Source organism: Leucopleurus acutus, assembly GCF_964270905.1.
Source record: "Leucopleurus acutus genome assembly, chromosome: 17".
Lineage (NCBI taxonomy): Eukaryota > Metazoa > Chordata > Mammalia > Artiodactyla > Delphinidae > Leucopleurus > Leucopleurus acutus.
In genome coordinates this window covers 68,699,013-68,718,557 of record NC_139159.1, presented here as the reverse complement: position 1 = coordinate 68,718,557, position 19,545 = coordinate 68,699,013, and the positions used below count along the sequence as shown (strand labels likewise).

Sequence of the window (19,545 nt, the reverse complement as noted above, 5' to 3'; positions counted from 1 at the left end):
AGAAAAACACTAGGTGACTAACTAATGTACAAGCCTAGCTGGACCTCCCAAACCTATTACTGAGTGAAAAAATAAGTCAAAGAACAAACAATATGAACAGTATTCCACTTTTTAAACACATACACAAAACAGTTCTATATATCTGCAGTAGCACAAACATATGTATACAAATGTAAAGGGAAAATATGCACTGAACTTCTAACAGTGGCTACCTGGGTAGGGAAGGGAGAGTGAGATGGGGTGAGGGGGTAGTGAAAGAAGATGTTAGCTTAGCTGTAATGTTTTCACTTTTAACTAAGGATGACATATGCTAAAGGACTCCACACAGCTGGGGACTTGCTCTAGGCCTAGACCTTGACCTGTAGGGACAACCCCCTTTGGAGGAAGTCACAAAGGCATCCTGTGCCCAGAGACAAGCTCCTGCCTCTTCCCTTTGCTTGTCTCTGCCTATATTATTGATTAACCCCACCTTGGAGTATTGATTTCTTTTATTACCTCTCCTAGGAAATCATCGCCATTAAAGAGGCCTACCAAAGATGTAAGTGACCGTTTGTTCTGACTTTAAAGAATGTTCCTTCCAAAATACCTCTGGGAGACTAAATCTGCATTCTCTCCTCCTTTCTTCTTCCCCAAAAGTATTTGACAGGAGCCTTGAATCAGATGTCAAAGGTGACACAAGTGGAAGCCTAAAAAAAATTCTGGTCTCCCTGCTACAGGTAAAAGTAAAAAGGTCTAACCTGCCTTATGATCTTGGGAAACAGCCCTTGGCAGCATGGGACCATGGTGAAAAAGGCAATTTCGATGATAAACATTTCCTTCTTTTATTAAAAATGTTACTGAGGGATCATCAACCTGTGTTCTGTCAGCCCAGCTCATGTGAAATTATTCAATGGGTATTTTTCCCATCATAGCAATCCACCTAGTCATTTGCAGTTTATAATCCCTCTTTGTTAGTGAGTTATCTCATTAAGCATCACCACCTCACTTTGCCAGTGAGGAACCTCTAGGTGTACACACAGTAAGACACAGCTCAGGAGCAAGAACCAGCCCATCTGACCCCAAGTAGGGCCCTTTTCATGACACAACTTACTTCCAGGATTCACCCCAAGTCTAGGCCTGTAAGAACTGCTGCAGGGAGCTTGGCCTGGAAAGCAGGGCTTTAAGAATTGGCCCTGCTAGGACACAGCCCCCACGGCCCCCAGCCAGATCGCATCTGCACTCTCATTGACGCACCCACCTTTATGAGCTTTGTGTGTTTCTCTGCTTCATTACTCTCGATGTGGAGAGACTGATAGCAGAGAATACACAGAGTAGGCTTCACCCATAGCACGAAGAGTATATAAGTGTTCTCCTGCTGTATAACAAATTGCTGCAAAGTCAGCAACCTAAACTATGCAGACCCATGATCTAGCGGTTTCCATGGGGCAGGGGTCCTGTTGCGGGTTAGCCAGGGTCTCGCCAGGCTGAAATCAAGGTGTCGGCCAGGGCTGCCATCTCATCTGAGGCCTGGGGTCCTCTTCCAAGCTCACTGGCTGTTGGTAGATTTCGGTTCCCTGTGGTTGTACGACTGATGTCCCTGTGTTCCTGCTAGCTGTCAACCAGAGACCACTCAGCTCCTAGAAGCCATCTGCAGTTCCCTGTCGTAGCCCCATAGACAGTTCAGAGCATGGCTATTTGGTTTCTTCCAGGCCAGCAGGAGTTCATGTCTCTGACTTCTTCCATCTCTGACCTTAACGAGCTCACCTGATTGGGTCAGACCTACCCAGGATAACTGATTAGGGATTTTAATTACATCTATAAACATCCCCTTGGCCATATAAACATAATATGATCACAGGAGTGGTATCTCACCATATTCACAGGTCTTACCCACACTCAAAAGAAGGGGATTATACAAGAGTGTGGGCCACCTGGGTCATCTTAGAATTCCACTAAGGGCTTAGGTTAGACCTCCAAAACTTTCCATGACCAACATTCAGGGCTTTTCAGGGCTGGGACCCTGAGAAGTAAAATTTGATATTTTGGAAGGAAGACTAATAGCTTCCCAACAGACTCATTCTAGGGGGCATCATGAGGTTTCTTAGAGGTCAGTGGGGTTTGTGAGTGACCCTGGTTTCTACAAAATAAAAGGAAAAATGTGTTGTCACAGAAGCTACTCTGTTTATCAGTTGTGCCCAAAAGATGGCAGCAAAGAGCAGCACTGCCACTTTGCCAGGTTTTGTCTCGCTTCAGGCCACCCCTCTGAAATCACCCCCTTTTCTAGGACTTTCCCTTTTTGTTTTCTGTGGTCAAGCAGGAACTCAAGTTAATAACAATGTGTTGATTTTTCTAGGCTAATCGCGATGAAGGAGATAATGTAGACAAAGATCTAGCTGGTCAGGATGCCAAAGATCTGTACGATGTAAGTATGCAGATGTGCCAGTCTCTGCAAATCCTTTTTTTTTTTAATTAACATTATTTTCAACAACTGTTACTTTATTTTATGTGAATTGGAATTACCTGGGAAATAAGTATGATCTTTAAAATATTTTTCATATATATGGTCTTCATGAACCTGAAAGAATTGCTTTTTCTTTTCTTATATTCTGGGGTTAACCACCTTAGATCCATTTTGGAACAAGGGAAGGTATAAATAATATAAATATGTGAGGTGTACTTGTGGGTTAGAAGTTTCAAGTGCTAGATCGATCAATGTGGCTTAGATTCAGTGCATATTTTATTGTTTCCTGTAAGGGAGGCCTGGTCACAGCTCTGTTTATTCAGTCTTTTTGCCAAAGGCTTTTTCAAAATGTTTGCACCCGGCCCTCTAGGCAGGGGAAGGCCGCTGGGGCACAGACGAGCTTACCTTCAATGAAGTCCTGGCCAAGAGGAATCACAAACAGTTACGAGCCACCTTTCAAGCCTACCAAGTTGTAAGTGATCCAGTACTAAGGCAAGGAGTTCGCACGGAAACTGAGTCTCAAGTTATTTCCCAAAGAAGCCGAGTTCTGGGATGTGGAACTGGGCGGCAGGGGGTGGGGTGTCTTTTACAATAGTGGTTCTCAATCGGGGTGATTCTGCACCCCCCAAGGGATATTGGATAATGTCTGGAAACATGTGGGGTTGTCACAACAAGGTGCACTGGGGCAAGCGGCACTACTGGCATCTAGAGCGTCGAGGCCAGGGATGCTGCTGAACAGCCCACAGTGCACAGGGCGCCTCCCACAACAAACAGTCATTCGGCCCCCAGAGCACTGCTGAGTCTGGGAAACCCTGCTTTGCAACAGAGGCTAGGGAAGCAGGGGAGTGTCAAGTTTAGGAGCAAAGCCCTAGAGTCACAGGGTACAGGTTCAAGTCCCGGTTCTATCACTAACAAGTGACCTGATGTCACCATCCTCATCTGTAAAACAGGGACCGTGAACATCAACACCCCACCCTCACGGGGTTATTTTAGGTGTTAAATAAGATGAATATAAAAGGCTCAGGACAGTATCTGGCATGTGGTAAGCTTACTTATGTTTGCTGTTACTATTATTCCAATTGACAGTTGGGCTAACAGTGCCTACTGCTCCCAAAACAGATGTGATAATACCTCAGAGATACACTCTTGGAAAGATGTGTATCAGTTACTTTTATACAATTATTTTTTTTAATCTAATGATAATTTTAAGTCAACGAGGTGAGTTAGCTATTTCAAGGCACTTAGTGGTTAATCCTTCCCTGAAAATCAGTCTTTAATTGCAAGAAGACCTTTGTGGAATAGCAGATTTTGTTTTGGTCTCCTATTTTATATTTGTGGAATGGTTTTAAAGGACATCTGTACCCTGTGTCTCATTTCAATTTCACAAGAATACTGTAACTCAAAAGTAGGCTGAAGAGCCATTGTTACCCACAACTGCTGGTGGAGGAAAATCTGTTACAAGTAAGGAACCATCTGTAACTTATCAGGACCACACAGCAAGTCAGTAGCAGAAAGTGGATGAGAATTCCAAGATTCCCCAGCCTGAGCTCCTACCTCAGCTAGAGCTGGCCGCTCCTCACTCAAAATAGCATTTCCTATGTGTTGCCAGCAGATGAAAAGACAACAAAGCTTTGGAATTTTATCATCACTGTATATAAGCCCTTAGGGCCCTCTGCTTTCAAATCCTGCCCAGAGCCGTGATCAAAGGCAGCTGACCCTGTACTCCCCTGGCCCCTGGGCCTGGAGCTGTGTAGACTGAGCTGGAAGCCTTCTCCATGACCTAGACCCTCTTCCCATAAGACTGGGGCCATGGATGGAGTTTCTGGGGTGGCTGTCATTGGAGATCACTATAGAAACACACATATGTGTGAAGGTGTGTGTGTGTGTGTGTGTGTGTGTGTGTGTGTGTGTGTGTACATGAGCTACTGACTATCTAAGGATACTCCCTAGGCCGATTGTTCTCAAAATTAATCCCCAAACAGCAGAATCCGTATCACTTGACACAATGTTTAAAATGAGAATTCTTAGTGCCGGCCCTGGACCTACTGAATCAGCTTCCTTGGAGTTAGGGTCCTGTAGTCTGTGTTTTAACAAATCTTCCAGATTCTGATACATGTTAAGGTTTAACAAGTCTGCTCTAGGCTACTAGCTGTATGACCCTGGGCAAGTTATTAAGGGTTCTGTGCCTCAGTTCCCCCAACCGTATAATAGGGATAATAATAGTACCTACTTCACAGGGTTAGTTAGGATTAAATGAATTAACAGATTTAAAGCATTTATTGCCTGGCATGAAGTAGGTGCTCAATTAACATTAGCAGTTGTTATGAGTCGCCTTATGTGAACCGACAGTGTCAAAAAGCAGAGCTAAAACTCAAATGGTCAGTAAGAGAATCAATTGATCTGATACTTCTTTACATGAAACCAGCTCTAAAATGCTACCTATTCATCATTCCGAAAGCCTTGTTGGAACATTGTTCATCTTGATCTTTATCATTGATCTTCTGAGTTCATCCTGATCTTGGGAACCTGGCTCCATAAATTTTCTCATGGTCTCTGGCTAAAAGCACTAAGATGCTAAGGTCAGATCAGTGAAGTGTGTCATACGGCATAGGTTGTCCTGGCATAGAGTCGAATTTTAATTTTTGGCGCAAAAACTCAGGTTTTTGCCCTTAATCTGCCCTCTAAACCTGAGTCTTGACTGTTGACACTCTCAGAGATCCCAGCCCAAGCAACAAAGCTTCCCCAGCCCTGCAGCACCATGAAAGATTATCACCGTCCCCAAATCTACCAAATAGGAAAGGCTTGTAGAGTTATAAAGTTCCCAAAACATGGCTCAGTATAAATTGTAGGTACACATACCCATAGCCCCAGGTCACTGCCTCACCACCACACCCCTCACCATAAAGTTCTCCCCTTCCCTAAAGTGTTCCTAAGCCCATTCCAGAACCTTTAGCCCTTTAACTGCTATAACCAAAGTCAGAGTACACAGGGCTCTGCCGTGGGCACGCTGTCAGTTTGGGGCATTGGTTTTAAAAGAAAGAAACGTGTCTCCTATTCTTCTAATAATCTCCCCACAGGCAATGCTACCTGGTAAACTAGAAGCCTTTGAGGCTTGTCTGGAATCCACCCTGGCAATGGGTTTTTGTACTGAGATCAGAAAACCTGGTTTTGTCCAAAGAGCCCCCTAAGAATTAAGTGTTCCGATAAGTGAGAAGCATTCCATTTGCAAAGGAGCATCTCAGTAGCTTGGGCCAGTGGATTGTTTTCCATTTGTGCTCAATGGAGTCCCTGGAGGTGGCTTGGTAGCTACCAGGAGGGAATGGGGGGGAGGAGGTAGGTAGAGAAGAAAGGGCAATGCCGTCTCACTGTATCTCATGAATAGTGCCCCCGGAGTTGGGCAGCAAAGAGACTGAGAGGCCAGGAACCTGGCATTACCGTCTAGGGCTGCGGTAAGGAGCCCATCTCCCGCCTCCCCAGAACAGCTCTGCTTTCCTGCTTTTATCTGTTGTGTAGGCTGAGATGCTACAGAAAATTTAAAAACACTGTTCTAGCCCAGTACTAACAATAATAATGGAAAGTGGTTTAATGTGAGGATTTTTTTTTTTTTTTTTACTAAGCACAGACCTGTGTGAGGACAATGTCCTCTTGAAACACAATCTCAGTCTACACAACAAGAACCCTGTTCATGGGAAAAGTGATAGCAGTTTCTTCTGAAATACCAGCTCCCACATCCAACCCCCAACACCTCAGAACAGCTAAGGAAGGGACTGAAAGCCCCCCAATCCAATCCCCTTCTTATCTAGGTCGATTCCACACCAGACCTCTAGATGGGCCAACTATGATGAGGACATCAAGCTACGGGTTTCATTAAATCTGGACCCTCCTTCCCCCCATATCTATTGTGCTCGTATCACAAAGAATATGTTGTTTACCAGTGTTTTCAGAATAAACTACATAAACTCCACTGGCATGTCCTCAAAGGTCCCAATTATTTATAGACTCACAATTGTGTCATATCCTCAAGAGATAATTTCTAAGAAAGAAGTTTCAGTATTTCTAATGCTTAATTGCATTTCCCAAACCCAACCAAAAGTTCTCCTTTCTCTTTATATGCCTGCCCTGAGCTTGGCCCAGGCGGTACTTGTGTTAAGCGTGGTCACAATTTACTCTGAACTTCAGCTTCTATAAATATTTGGAAGGAAACCTAATGTGTAATGCTGTGCAGAACAAGCTGGTGGTGAATATAAGATCATCTGGAGTCTCCCCAGAGGGAAAGAAAGCAGCATTTGACGTGGTCAGCCCCTGGCTCCCAGCCCAAGTAGCCCCACAGTATCAGAAACATTAGACCAAGTCCTTACCATGAACTTCACAACCTCTATTCATGTCACCCAAAGTGTAGATGCCCGAGCTCCCAGTCTCAGTCCACAATGGAGGAAGGTGTGGGAGATGATTATAACCATAGCCTCCTGGAAAATTGGAAATGGAAAGAATTTTTATAAACACATAGGAAACTCAAGTACGATAGAAACATAAAGAATATTGTTGCAGTATTTATTCATTGTTTTTCCACTCCCTGATTTCACAGAGGAGGAAACTGAGGCTGAGGGAGTGGTCCTGACTGGGGTCACATCCATCAGGGGTCAAATCGGGACTAACTCCTAGGCCATGAGAGTCCCCACTCGAATGGCGGGCAACCATCCCCAGCCCTGCAAGGGCTGAGGCCAGAGAGGAATCCCAGAGTTCCTCTGGTCCTCGCGTGACCAAATCTGGAAGAGTCTATTGCTTTTTGTAGAAGAACGAGCCTCAAGTGCACCAAGGCCAAAAGCAAAACCTAGACTAACAGCTGCACTTTCTTTCTCCAGCTCATTGGCAAAGACATCGAAGAGGCCATTGAAGCAGAAACGTCAGGAGATCTGCAGAAGGCCTACTTAACTCTCGGTAAAGTAAAGCTAGGAAAGCCCCTGATTTGGGTTGGGCTCCCTGGAACCAGACTTGGAGACAGAGGTTTGTGTGCAGGAAGCTTTCAGGGAATAGCTTGGGAACCACACATCTAAGCAGCATTGCGAAGGGAGAGAATGAATGTGATGCAGCTGCAACAGGAGCTGTGCTGGTCCCCCAAGGAGCCCTGGAGTCAGGATGTCCAAAGTGGAGGCAAGGGGACCAGGTCTTCACACCCCACATCAAGCAGCTGTCAGGCTGCACCCAGGGAGCATCTGCAACCTTGGGGAAGATAGCTGCCTCTTTTGACTCCTAACGGATATGACCCCAGTCAGTCCCTCCCTCCTGAGAAGGGACTCAACCCTGAGCAGCCAGCAGGTAACACTTGGCATGAGTGCCTGCTGTCCTGAAGACAGCAGCTGGGGGAGCTACCACAGCATCCACGACAGTCCCACTAAGATCATGGAGCCCCGAGAGCCTCCATCAACAGCCTGGGACCATTGTCTAGTCTCGCGGGGCAGCATGCGGTTCATGTGACACACACTCAAAAGCACCCAGGTTCGGATCCAGGAACAAGTTTCTGCGGGTGCCTGATGGCCCAAGGGTGACCTTTTCCATTTGGTTCCCTTCAACACTGGAATGAATGAGGTCTGTGTAGAAAGCAAGGCGGGGGAGACTAGATCAAGGCCGTGCCAAGCAAACGCCAGGCATTTCTCTCCAGGTGTTGCCCGTAGGCAGGAAATAGCAGAGAGGTGGGTACTGGGCTGTGGCTGGCAGGCTCCTTTCTCATTTTTGCAAGCCCCGGAATGAAGGCATTGTCCATTGTCCACACTCCGGTGGTGAGGAGGCCAGGGCAGCAACCCAAATGGCACGAGAAATGGAGAGAATATCCCCAGAAGAAGAGGAAGAACCAAAAAAGCAGCCCCTGGAAGCTACAAAATGTGCTCTCGCTGCCAAACCCTTTTGTTTTGTTTTTCTGATGGGATTTGGGGGGCAATGTCAGCAATTGATTTTTTTTTTTTCCACCCTCATTTTGCATTCAGATTAGCAGGTCTGCTATTGTTATAGAGGCCTGAACATCCTTAATGTCACTCCTGTCCCACGATGGATACACACAGATGACTGTCCTTAGGGCTATAAGGATGAGTGTGTTAAGTAAACGGAGAGATCTACTCATGGCCCAGCTACAAGGCTCCAAAGCCTTTCTGTACCTGCAGGGTAAAGAAGCAGGAGAGGGCTTCCCTGGTGGCGCAGTGATTGAGAGTCCGCCTGCCGATGCAGGGGATACGGGTTCGTGCCCCGGTCTGGGAAGATCCCACATGCCGCGGAGCGGCTGGGCCCGTGAGCCATGGCCGCTGATCCTGCGCGTCCGGAGCCTGGGCTCCGCAGCGGGAGAGGCCACAACAGTGAGAGGCCCGCGTACCGAAAAAAAAAAAAAAAAAAAGAAGCAGGAGAACGCCAGAGTTCAGTCAGAAGATTAATACTAATTCTTATTAGTATTAAGTATTAATGGTAATAAAACCATTCAACCCTTTAACATTTACTTAGCACCTGCCTGGGCCAGCAGTTGAGCCAGGCGTGGGGATCAGAGGTAAATAGGTCCAGTTCCTGTTCTTAAGAAGCTTCAAACTCATGGCAGATACACACAAATCAACAGACTGAGCTACAGTAAAGATAAAACCAAAACCAATCAGAGCAAGGCAGGTACAGAGGAAGGAAAGGACCCATCCCTGCAGTCGGGGGACCATGAAATGCAGGAGTTGGGTGGACTCCACTGGTAGCAAATATAAAAGAGATTAGAAAAGACCTTGAAAAGGAACCACACAAAGAGTGGAACATGACTTCATGACTAAATTCTCTACACACTCCCCACCCTACTCCCGCCTAACTCATAAAGATGCCAGTTTGCCCCTAAAACTGAGGAGGTGTTATGAGACCAAACGGTTCCCACCGATTGCAGCCTTTGGAACAGCACTTCTCAAAGTGGGGTCCATGGACCCCCTGCATCAGACTCACGTGGGGAGGCGTGTGAAAGTGAAGTTTCTGGAGGCCCACTCCAGGTTACCCACTTAGGACTTCCTGGAATGCAGCCCAAAGCCACACATTGACAAGCTCCTCCCGTGATCATCTTACGCCCCCTGGAGTTTGAGAGCCCCTGCTCTGCAGGCCAGGAGGGGCAAGAGGCACTGCGGGCTGGCTGGCTGCCCTTCCTCTCACACGCACGAAGATCTTTATTCCCGCATCCTCCCAAGCTGGCCCCACCCAAACTTTCGGGGTATTCCTGCCACTGCGAACAACAAAGGTTGTTCACCAGGCATAGACTGTATACGGTAGAAAAGTTGAGAGTTTTCTCCCCAAAATATCAGGAAGAAGGAGTGTCAGGGGGGAAGTCACTGGTGTGGGGACAGAACGCACTGAAGTTAGGCGGACTATCACTAAAGCATCAGTTAGTACGAGCGCACAGGACGGGGTCCTCGGGAAAACCCTGTGAGGCCAGTAGCTCAGAACGTCTGGGGGGGGGGTGTCACAGTGAGTCTCAAACACGCTGCTCCCCAAATTGCCAGGTTTACCCCCCCCCCCCCACCACCACCAATCTAGCAGCTTGTGGATTCAGACTCCTGGGTCTGGGCTTCTCCACTGACATGCTGGTGGCTGCCACATGACCTATAAAATAAGGAGACAGACCCCCCCCCCCCACAACCTAGACTCTGCTTTCCTAATTCTGTTCCTCCCCCTTCCTGGTAAGCATTCTATCGGCAATTACCTAGAAGACAAGAGTTCTCACTGCAGGACACATTAAGGATGTGCATTCCACACTTATGCTGAATGTATTACTTATTATTTATCACTAACATCAAAAACGTTAAGTGTTCTAGGTAAATGTCAGCAACATAAACAGTAAAGGGTTCATTCTCCCAAAGTGTTAGTCCTGGTGGACCCATACGAGCCTTGGAGGAGGGGAGAGCAATCATGATTTATCCCCAGGAGCAGAGATGCACCCCATCCCCTGATGGGTGAATAGAAACCATACTTTGTTAATCTGCGGATTAGATCATACTTTATTCATTTCTGGCTGGGGCAGGGCCAGAAAAGAGCAACTAGCAGCATCAGAGGCAGGTGCTCTGTAGACAGGATCAAACACTGCATCAAGCCCACATCCCAGGAGAACTAAGATGATTGTGGGGACCTTGGAGAAGATTCAGAGATGAGGCTCACAAATAATACCCCGTGAGGGACTTCCCTGTGGTCCAGTGGGTACGACTCTGTGCTCCCAGTGCAGGGGGCCTGGACTCCAACCCTGCTCGGGGAACTAGATCCCGCATGATGCCTCAGCTAAGATCCCATGTGCCGCAACTAAGACCCGGGGCAGCCAACATAAATAAATAAATATTTTTAAAAAATAAAAAAATAAAACCTAGTGAGGAAAAACAAAAGAAAGGAAGGTTGTTTAGCATGGGCAGAGGAGGGCCACGGTCCAACTGAGCGTATCTTCAAGATTATGAAGTTTTGTACGGCAAGGTTGCCAGCCAGTCCGTGTTTCCCCTCCAAACCCAACTCTGACATCAGAGATTTCTCTTAGAGATGAGAAGGTATTCCTGCTGGTGAGAATCATGAACTTTACAGGGAGGACCTGAGGATGGTCACAGCCCTCCGCCTCCTCCCAAGGGTCTTCAGGGAACAGGAGAGGTTCTTAGGTGTCTGAAGGGGTTTTGGTCGAAGAGTCCAGATGCCCTGACCCCAGGGGACTCTTCCAGATCCCATTATCAACAGTGTGAAGTCTGCTCCTTTCAAACACCGGCCTCACAATTCCATCAGCTCCAAGGGCAGCCAGGTGACACTCTGAGCCAGCTCTGTTCCTTCCCAGGGTCTCTGTGTTATTCCACAAAACATGAACACATCACGTTCTCTCTCCCTTTGCCCTGCCCAGTGAGGAGTGCCCGGGACCTCGAGGGCTACTTTGCTGACTGTCTGTACAAGGCCATGAAGGGTGCGGGGACCGACGAGGAGACCCTCATTGACATCATTGTGACCCAGGCGGAGGTAAGACGCACTCGTTGGGCTCCACCTTCTTGTTTTGCCACCACTGATGTCATCTACAGGTCGTTTTTAGTAAGAGCCTATTTACAGAAAGAGTAAAACAGAGAGGGCCCTTGCCTTCCCAGACTTTGTAGAGGACAGTGTGCTGTGCTTCAGTCTGTTTCTTTTTATACAAATGCAGTAACGTTAGCGGCTTCTGTGTCTGTCATCTGTGGCTCCGGAGAGCTCGGGGTAGTGTGTGGAGGGAACCTGGAGGGGCTGTTCCGGATAGGGCAGCTCCATTTTAAGGAAGGTAAAACAGACACTCTGAAAGGTGAACAATGGACTAGATCACCCGAGCAAGTAATTTCCCGACTCCTGAGCTAGGCCTTTATTTCCTTAAACACATCCCAGAAGCGCAATTTTGCACAAAAAACCACATCAGTACAAGACAATGTTTCTCAACCTTTTTTAAATTAGCGATTGCCCACCCTCCCCCCCCAGGGAGCCTTCTTAGACCCAGTTTTCTCCTAACTGTCACTCCCCTCCAAGAAATGTTAACATGGCATACACTGTGTGAATCTGTTTATGTTCCCTATGCACATACGTAATTAATTTTACATAAAAAGATTAAGATGTTTTTTCACCCTCTAAGAACCAGTTTTTGCCCCCGTTGGGAACAATATCACCCCCCTTTGAGAGTGCATGAGTACAACAAAGGCACAGGGAGAGGAGTGGCCAGAAGCTTGGGAGCAGCTGTCAAGACTCATATTCAGAATACAGGGCCACAGAGAGGAGGAACTGCAGAATAAATGGGAAATGGCATTTCATCCACAGCAGAGAGGCCTTGGAGAGTGAGGTGGAACTGGGCACTTGAAAACCACAGACATCTTCCCTCAAAAACGTGTTAAATGAGGGGGAAAAGATACCAACCCAAATTCTGGCCCCCAGCTTTTTGACAAATAATACTTAATATCTGACACTGTTTTGAAATATAACTTAGCAACACAACTATTCTTTCGTTTTTATTTCTATTCCTGGAATTTCCCCCCCCCCTTTCTCCTCTCCTCCCTCCTCCACAATTCATATTTCCCTCTCTCTCTTAAGCCCCTTTCTTTTCCCTCCTCCCCTCTCCCTCCTCCAGTCTCTCTGCCACTCTCTTTGTTTTATTTTGGTTGCTCTGATTCTCTCTTTCCCTTATCTCTCCAGGTCTCAGCCTTCTCTGTCTCTCTGTCTCTTAGTAACTCACCTCCCCCAGCCAGAGTCTCTGGAGATCCTAAGACACTCCAAGGAGCAGGTTGGTGACAAAGCCCAGCAAGGATTCTAAAGACCCCAGGGGGTCGGACCACTCCGAGGGCTCCTCAGGGTGCCATATTCACTCCAGCATGCATGAGCTGTAGCCTGTTTATTCCAAGATGCTCTGTCCTATCTCAGTACTGACCACAGGTCCTGGGCCATCTCCACATGGGGACCATCCCCTCGGAATGCTTCCGGCCCAGCCAGATATATTGGCCAGATCCCCTAATCCCCCAAAGCCACCAGGTACTAGAACAGAGCCCCGTGAGCCCCACCCCATCCCTGCACTGACCCACCCCTCCCACCACTTCCTGCCCCTCCCCCAGCTGAGCAGCCTACCAGCCAGGGGAGCAGGGATCACAGCCCACCTGCCTGATGCAGTCTCTCTCTTGCGCAGCATCCACTTCCAACAATTCCTCCCTCTCCTACCCTCTCCTGCTCTCACCTTTCTCTCTCCTGTTGGGCCCTCTAATTGGGGCAGGAGAAGAAAAGAACCAGAAGCTTGAGCAATGGTTTGTGAGTCTCTCAAGAAAGCAAGATAGAGTCTAAATTAAAAACAACGATAACAACAAAGCTAACAACAAAAAACAAACAAAAAACTCCTGGTTAAAGAGAGCTCTGTGCTTCTTTTATGAGACTTGCTGTGTTCTTTCTGGAATTATATCTTCCATGGTGCAAGTATTATCTCCTTTACTAGGTGGTCAGAATCTTCCGAGCAGAACAATCTTTTTATATTTGTTTCTTCTGAGTCCTTTCCCCACCTCCAGCACCGAGGTTTTTCAAGCTTTTCAATGAGTTACAGTTGATCCCTGAACAACGTGGATTTGAATGGTGTGGGTGCGCCCATATGCAGAGTTTTTCAGTAAATAACAGCACCTGTATTTTCATTTTATGGATCCTTACATTAACTAAGCGTGGGGAGAAGTTTGTGCTCCATTAGAGATCACAATATGTAGAATCAAAAGAACTACGGTTTGAGGCCTGATTCTATCCAAACTGTTTCAGCTTCCTGCCCTTGGGTGAGTCATTGATCAAATTCCTTTGTTTTTGAGGCAGAGATAGCAATACACAGATTCTAGACTGCACGGGGGGGTGTCTGCGTTCCTAATTCCTGTATTGCTCAAGGGTCAACCGTAGATTCAAAATAAGTCCTAAAAATTGATAATGAATTGAATTTTGTTGTTTGGCACTAATATCCTTGCTGATCAGGGTACAAGAGAAAAAAAAAAAAGGTGTCATTTCAAACTGTGTTGACAATTTTCTTAACCTTATACTAAGAGTCAGCAAACTGTGGCCTGCAAGCCAAATCAGGCCCACCGCCTGCTTTTGTACAGTCCTGTTACCTGAAAATGATTATTTTAAAGTAACTGTAAATAACTCAAAGGAAAAATAATATTTTTGTAACACATAAAATCATATGAAATTCAAGTTTTAGTGTCCATAAACAAAGTTCTACTGGAACAGACACACAGACACTGAACTCAGCTTTCCTATTCTCAGCCACGAAATAGGAAGAATAATAACTCCGACTTTAAGGGCTGCTTTGAGGCATTAATGAGCAAGTGAGAATGACGTGCTCAGAACAGTGGCTGCCTATGTTTACGGTGAAAATGCTCTAAATGTCCCAGTCGCTGTTGTTATCTCTCCTACAGGTGGACCTTCAGGGGATAAAAGCCAAGTTCCAAGAAAAGTATCAGAAGTCTCTCTCTGACATGGTTCGCTCAGACACCTCTGGGGACTTCCAGAAACTGCTGGTGGCCCTCCTGCACTGAACCGAGTCAGCACAGCAGGAGCACAGGAAGGAACCACCTTTGTCAAGAGCCCCCCCAAACCAGATTTGCAAATGCCACTCTAGCACGAAACACCCTCGAGGGTCCGGGTTTATTTCCTTGGCAGCCTGAGCCATGCGGCCGGGGCAAACTGTTTAAGTTAAGGGCAGCAGCCTCAAGACGCTTGACTAGGTCACCCTGAATGCTGGTTTAGCGAGTATCTGGGCTGCCTCTTAATTTTCCTTGAGGGCAGTCACTGAATGCTTTCTGAGCACAGATGAAATCTGCAGTTGATGAAAAACTATGCCTTCGTAATAAAACATTTAAAAGAATACGTATCACACAGGGATATGTATGTTCTGGGTAAAGAGCAAATGGTTGAAGTACAAGAAAGACCAAAGTGCTCAATTTCAAATCCTCCATGTTAATGTAAGATGTGGATTACGCCTACATCAGCTGCTTTTCCAAAAACTGGGTTGATTTGCTTTGGTGTTTGTCCTGTAAATAAATGACTTGTGAAATTTCAACATATTTAGAAAATGCAAACAGTTACATTTATTAATAATGACCAAGGACAGTCACCAAGGCCAGCGGCAAGGAAACAACTGACTTGCCTATATGAAACGTAACGAGAGGTAAAATTCCCTGATCTGCTACCTGGTTTAAATGGGTTTTCTTGCTTCTCTAGACATTTGAGCCATTTGAGTTTTCCCTCAGATCTTCAAATACAACTAGGCTGGGCACACTGCCAACAGGATCAAGGTTAATGGTCTGACTCTCAAATGGATTGATCCTGCACCAATAGCATCTCTGTTCCAAGGTGTTTGTCTCATAGCCACGTGCTGCTACACATAAAGGGGTCTCTGTCATGAGAACATGGACACTTTGGTCCAATAATTATAGTTATCGTTCACTGGATGATTATTTGTGCCCGGCACTGCTAAGTAGCTTACTTTCATACTTAATTTTCCCAACATCCCTATAAGATTAATATTACTCCCATGTATGAGCTGAAGCAACTGAGACATTAAGTAATCTGGCTAAACTCATTCACAAATGACAGAACCGAGATTTGAATTCAGGGCTGGTGGACTCCAGAATCCATCTTAATAACCGCTTTTCTTGGAAAAATAACACATACAAAGTACATGGAAATGGGTCTGTATTCATTCACCTGCTTAAGTTCCTACTATTTGCCAATCACTGTGCTGGGCTCTGGGGATACAAAGACAAAGAGAACACTGGCCACACCTTGGGCAGTTCATTCCCAGACCAGTAGTGTAGACGGATGCCTCCAATATTCATCAGACGCTGTCAGTGCATTGATACAGGCATGTAAAGCTCTCTACCCATGAGTAAGAAGAGTGAACACAGAGCTCTGCCTGGGGGAACTGGGGAATGCTTTACAGAGATGCAGTTGTGCTGGGTTTTGAATACATAGAAACCTTCCAGAAAAACAAAGAAAGAAGCATATGGGTAGAGACTCGGAAACATGAGAGAGCAGGATGTGTTCAGGAGGCGTTGAAATCCATTCTCCTGGGGCATAGATGTGGTGAAAGGAAGGAGAGGGTCGGGGAGGCGGGTGATGAAGAGTATGTTTGGGTCACATCAGCCGTGGTTTTGCCTTCCAAGTGTGAGCTTGGTCTTCTGGGCAATGGTGGTCATTGGAGATGTTTAAATGAGTGAGAACATGATCAGATTTGGGTCTTGGGAAATCACTTTGGTGGTGTAATCAACACAGAGCATACCAGACACACGCTGTGCTGTGTCTTTCTAGCAGCTGTAAAAGCGTGATCAACAAATTAAGAAGTTATGTTAACATCTGTATCCTCGACACACCGGTTTATCTACCTAACAGACACTGCTGTCATTATGAGCTTTAACACGTAAAATGGTTCAGTGACAAAACACACTCATGTTCACTTGTCTTAAAAAGCAAACGAAAACAACCAGTTCTTGGGATCTGAGCTTACAGTAAGGACAGAAAAACAAACCAGTGGACTGAAAAGAGATCTACTAAAAACAGCCATCCTTTGAGAGCGCTGAAGGCCATGATTGACATGGAGAAGAGAGGAAAGGGATTTCACAGGGGAGGAAAGAGGCTGAGTAAGATGGAGAAGCAAAGTCATTTGCTCAAGGTCACACACAGGAAGAATCAGGGCCAGAATTCAAACGCAAGTCCTTCTGACCCTGATGTCTGAGCTCTTAGCCAATTAGCTCACGTCCATGCGCGCGTTCTCCAGACCTTGCTGCTCCAGGCACGAGGCACCTCTCTGCCTGTTTCTCGCCACTCACAGACAGGAGTCAGTTTCCACGCTTGACCTGGGGACTGCCTCACAAGACAACTCCCCCGTCTGGTCTGTCCCCAGAGTGTCCCACCCTCCCTGTCATGGCCAGGAATTTCCTCCTTTTCCCTTCCATACACCCCTGCCCGGCCCAGGCTCCCCTCCCCTCTCCCCAGGCCCCTACTCTCAGAGGGCAGGGCCTGCCTGGGGATGGGGAAGGAGGAGAGGACAAAGGTAGAAGGAAGGGGGGAGAGCAACCCTGCCTTGTCACCCTCCCGCTGCACAGCCCTGTCCCCCAGTCCACCCACCTACTTCCCCCAGGGCCACTGGAGAAATCCTAGCTCCTGCCACCCAGGTGTTCGGGTAGGTGGGGAGGGAGTCTGAATCCCTCCTCCAGGGCTGCATGGGGAGAGCAGGTCCCGTGGGTGCACATGGTAACTCACCATCGACTTCCCCATGAAATTCTGCCCCTCTTGGCATATAATCAATATAGCCATATAATCGATCCCTGTAAATCTAAGGAGAGTGTTTAAAGGCGAAGACTAAAAAGAAAAAGGAGACTAGAATAACGGTCCAGAAGAGGAGACAGAGGTTACATCACATATACAGAGATAGATGGTGGAGCAGAAGAGGGATATCCAGGCTGCCTTCAGGAAGACGTCAGCCCAATCAGAGTTAGATGTGTCAGTCCTCAGAACACCCCACTGTCCTCACCCAGAGGGCACTGGGTCCCTGCCCCAGCAGTGCAGAGTCTGGCTCCTGCAGCAGCAAAAGACCGACGCACAGGACTCCTCCAGGCTGCAAACTAGCTATTTCTCAGACCGCACTACAGCCCATAAAAATGCCTCAGATAAGCCCCCAGAAACTAGTTAAGTCAAGAAATAAGGGTGCCGGGAAACCAGAAGTGGTATTCGGCTCTCCATACCAACAAGCGAGAGCTGCCACATTGTATTCAGAGAGACGTCAAGGCTGCCTGCTTGTGCCACTACAAGTCCTTGCATGACCAGGGCATAGAGCGGTGACCACTATGTTAAGAGAGGGTCAAGAGAAAGAAAAGTGGGTGGGGTGGGGGCAGGGAGAGAGGGTTTCAAAAGAAACTTTTTTATTTCTGTAAATTTTAGGTTTACAGAAAAGTTGTAATTATACTACAGAGAGTTCCCATATATCCCACGCCCAGTTTCCCAAATGTAGCATGAATATTGTACATTTGTCACAACTTATGAAATAATATGGATACATTATAATTGAGTAAAGTCAATACTTGATTCACATTTCCTTAGTTTTTACCCAATGTCATTTCTCTGTGCCAGGGTCCCATGAGAATACCACACTACATTTAGTTGTTATGTGTCTTTAGGCTCCTCTAGACTGTGACAGTTCCTCAGACTTTCCTTGTTGCTGTTGACCTTGACAATGTTGAGGAGAGTTCTGGGCAGGTATTTTGTAGAATGTCCTTCCATTTGGGTTTGTCTGATATTTTTCTCACGGCTAGACTGGGGTTATGGGTTTGTCTGGAAGATCACAAAGGTAAGGTGCTATTCCCATCACAGCATTATCAAGAATACAAGGGTACAACGGTACATGCCATCAAGGTGACTTAACACTGCTGACGTTGATCTTCTGGCTCAGGTAGTGACTGTCAGGTTTCTCCACTGTACTCATGAAAAGGAAGTCACTGTGCATGTCCCATACTTCAGGGGCAGAGAGTTACGTTCTACCTCCTGGAGGGAGCAGTAGCTACATTATTTGGGATTCTTCTGTTCAGGTTTGTCTGTTCTCCCCCATTTATTTATTTATTCAATAATTCATTTATATCACTATAGACTTATGAATACTTATTTTGTACTTTGGGTTATAATCCAAGACTATACTATTCATTTTGTTGCTCAAATTGTTCCAGCTTTGTCTATTGGGAGCTTTTCCAGTTGGCTCCTGTGTCCCTCTGACATACCCCCTCACTTTGCTTCTTGAGTACTTCTTTTGTTTCTGGCACTGTAAGATGCTCCAGGCTCATTTTGCATATTCCCTTCCCCAGCCCTAGAATCTTCCATTTCTCCAAGAAGCCCTGGTCCTTTTACGGAAGAATGATATTAGAAAACAAAATCTGGGCACTGGGTGTGCTAATTGCTTCTAGGCCCACTCAGTGGACAGAGCTAGGAAATATAAGTGTATATACTAACCCATGTATACACACGTATCTGTATTTATACATATACGTAGGTAGATGATACAGATATAGCTGTATAGGTATAGATGTAGACATAGACATAAATCCACCTGTATCTATATTAAGTTAGACATGAGTTCATACAACGTCTTCAGCTTTCATTCAGTACCACACAGTTCATGCTAGTAGGATATTTGACATCTTGAAAACACCACAATGAGACAAGAGAGTGGGAGGGAAGCTCCTAGAAAAAGGAGCCATGGGGGAAGAAGCAAAGAAAACCACACAGTGCCCTGCATGTGCCACTGATTGACTGTATTTCCATTTTGAATGGCAGAGTTTGTGCCCAGATCTGGGGAGAAAGGGTAGTCCATGTCTGAATGGTCCTCCACTACCAGGTACCCAAGGAAATATCCTTAGGTTCTGAAGAGGATGCTCCATGGCTCCTTTGTGACCAAACCAGAAATACTAAAGTCTTCTGTTCCTAAGGTAACCAACTTCCAATGAGTTCAAAATGTGTTCAGCCAACACTGATACCATGCAAAGGAAAGGGAAATAAAGACCATCTTCAGCACTAGAATGAAGAGACAGTGGGTTCTTACGTCAGTCTCTTCCTGAAAATGATTTTTTTTT

At 46.3% G+C, this 19,545-nt stretch overlaps 1 protein-coding gene across 3 annotated transcripts in view; it reads left to right on the top strand.

Moving 5' to 3' along the window:
• Positions 1-14,817, top strand: part of ANXA13 (annexin A13) — a gene marked incomplete at its 5' end in the record, with an annotated part of 55,748 nt that extends 40,931 nt beyond the window's left edge. For 2 of the 3 annotated variants that reach the window (XM_082858494.1, XM_082858492.1), the window contains 7 exons: positions 505-538; positions 637-716; positions 2,333-2,401; positions 2,811-2,912; positions 7,303-7,378; positions 11,307-11,419; positions 14,344-14,817. In XM_082858494.1, coding sequence (XP_082714620.1) covers positions 505-538; positions 637-716; positions 2,333-2,401; positions 2,811-2,912; positions 7,303-7,378; positions 11,307-11,419; positions 14,344-14,463 — 594 coding nt within the window. In that variant the 3' untranslated portion in view covers positions 14,464-14,817. Of the gene's footprint in view, positions 1-504; positions 539-636; positions 717-2,332; positions 2,406-2,810; positions 2,913-7,302; positions 7,379-11,306; positions 11,420-14,343 lie in introns of all 3 variants that reach the window. The other variant, XM_082858493.1, reaches the window with a different exon arrangement.
• Positions 14,818-19,545: the final 4,728 nt, after the last annotated feature.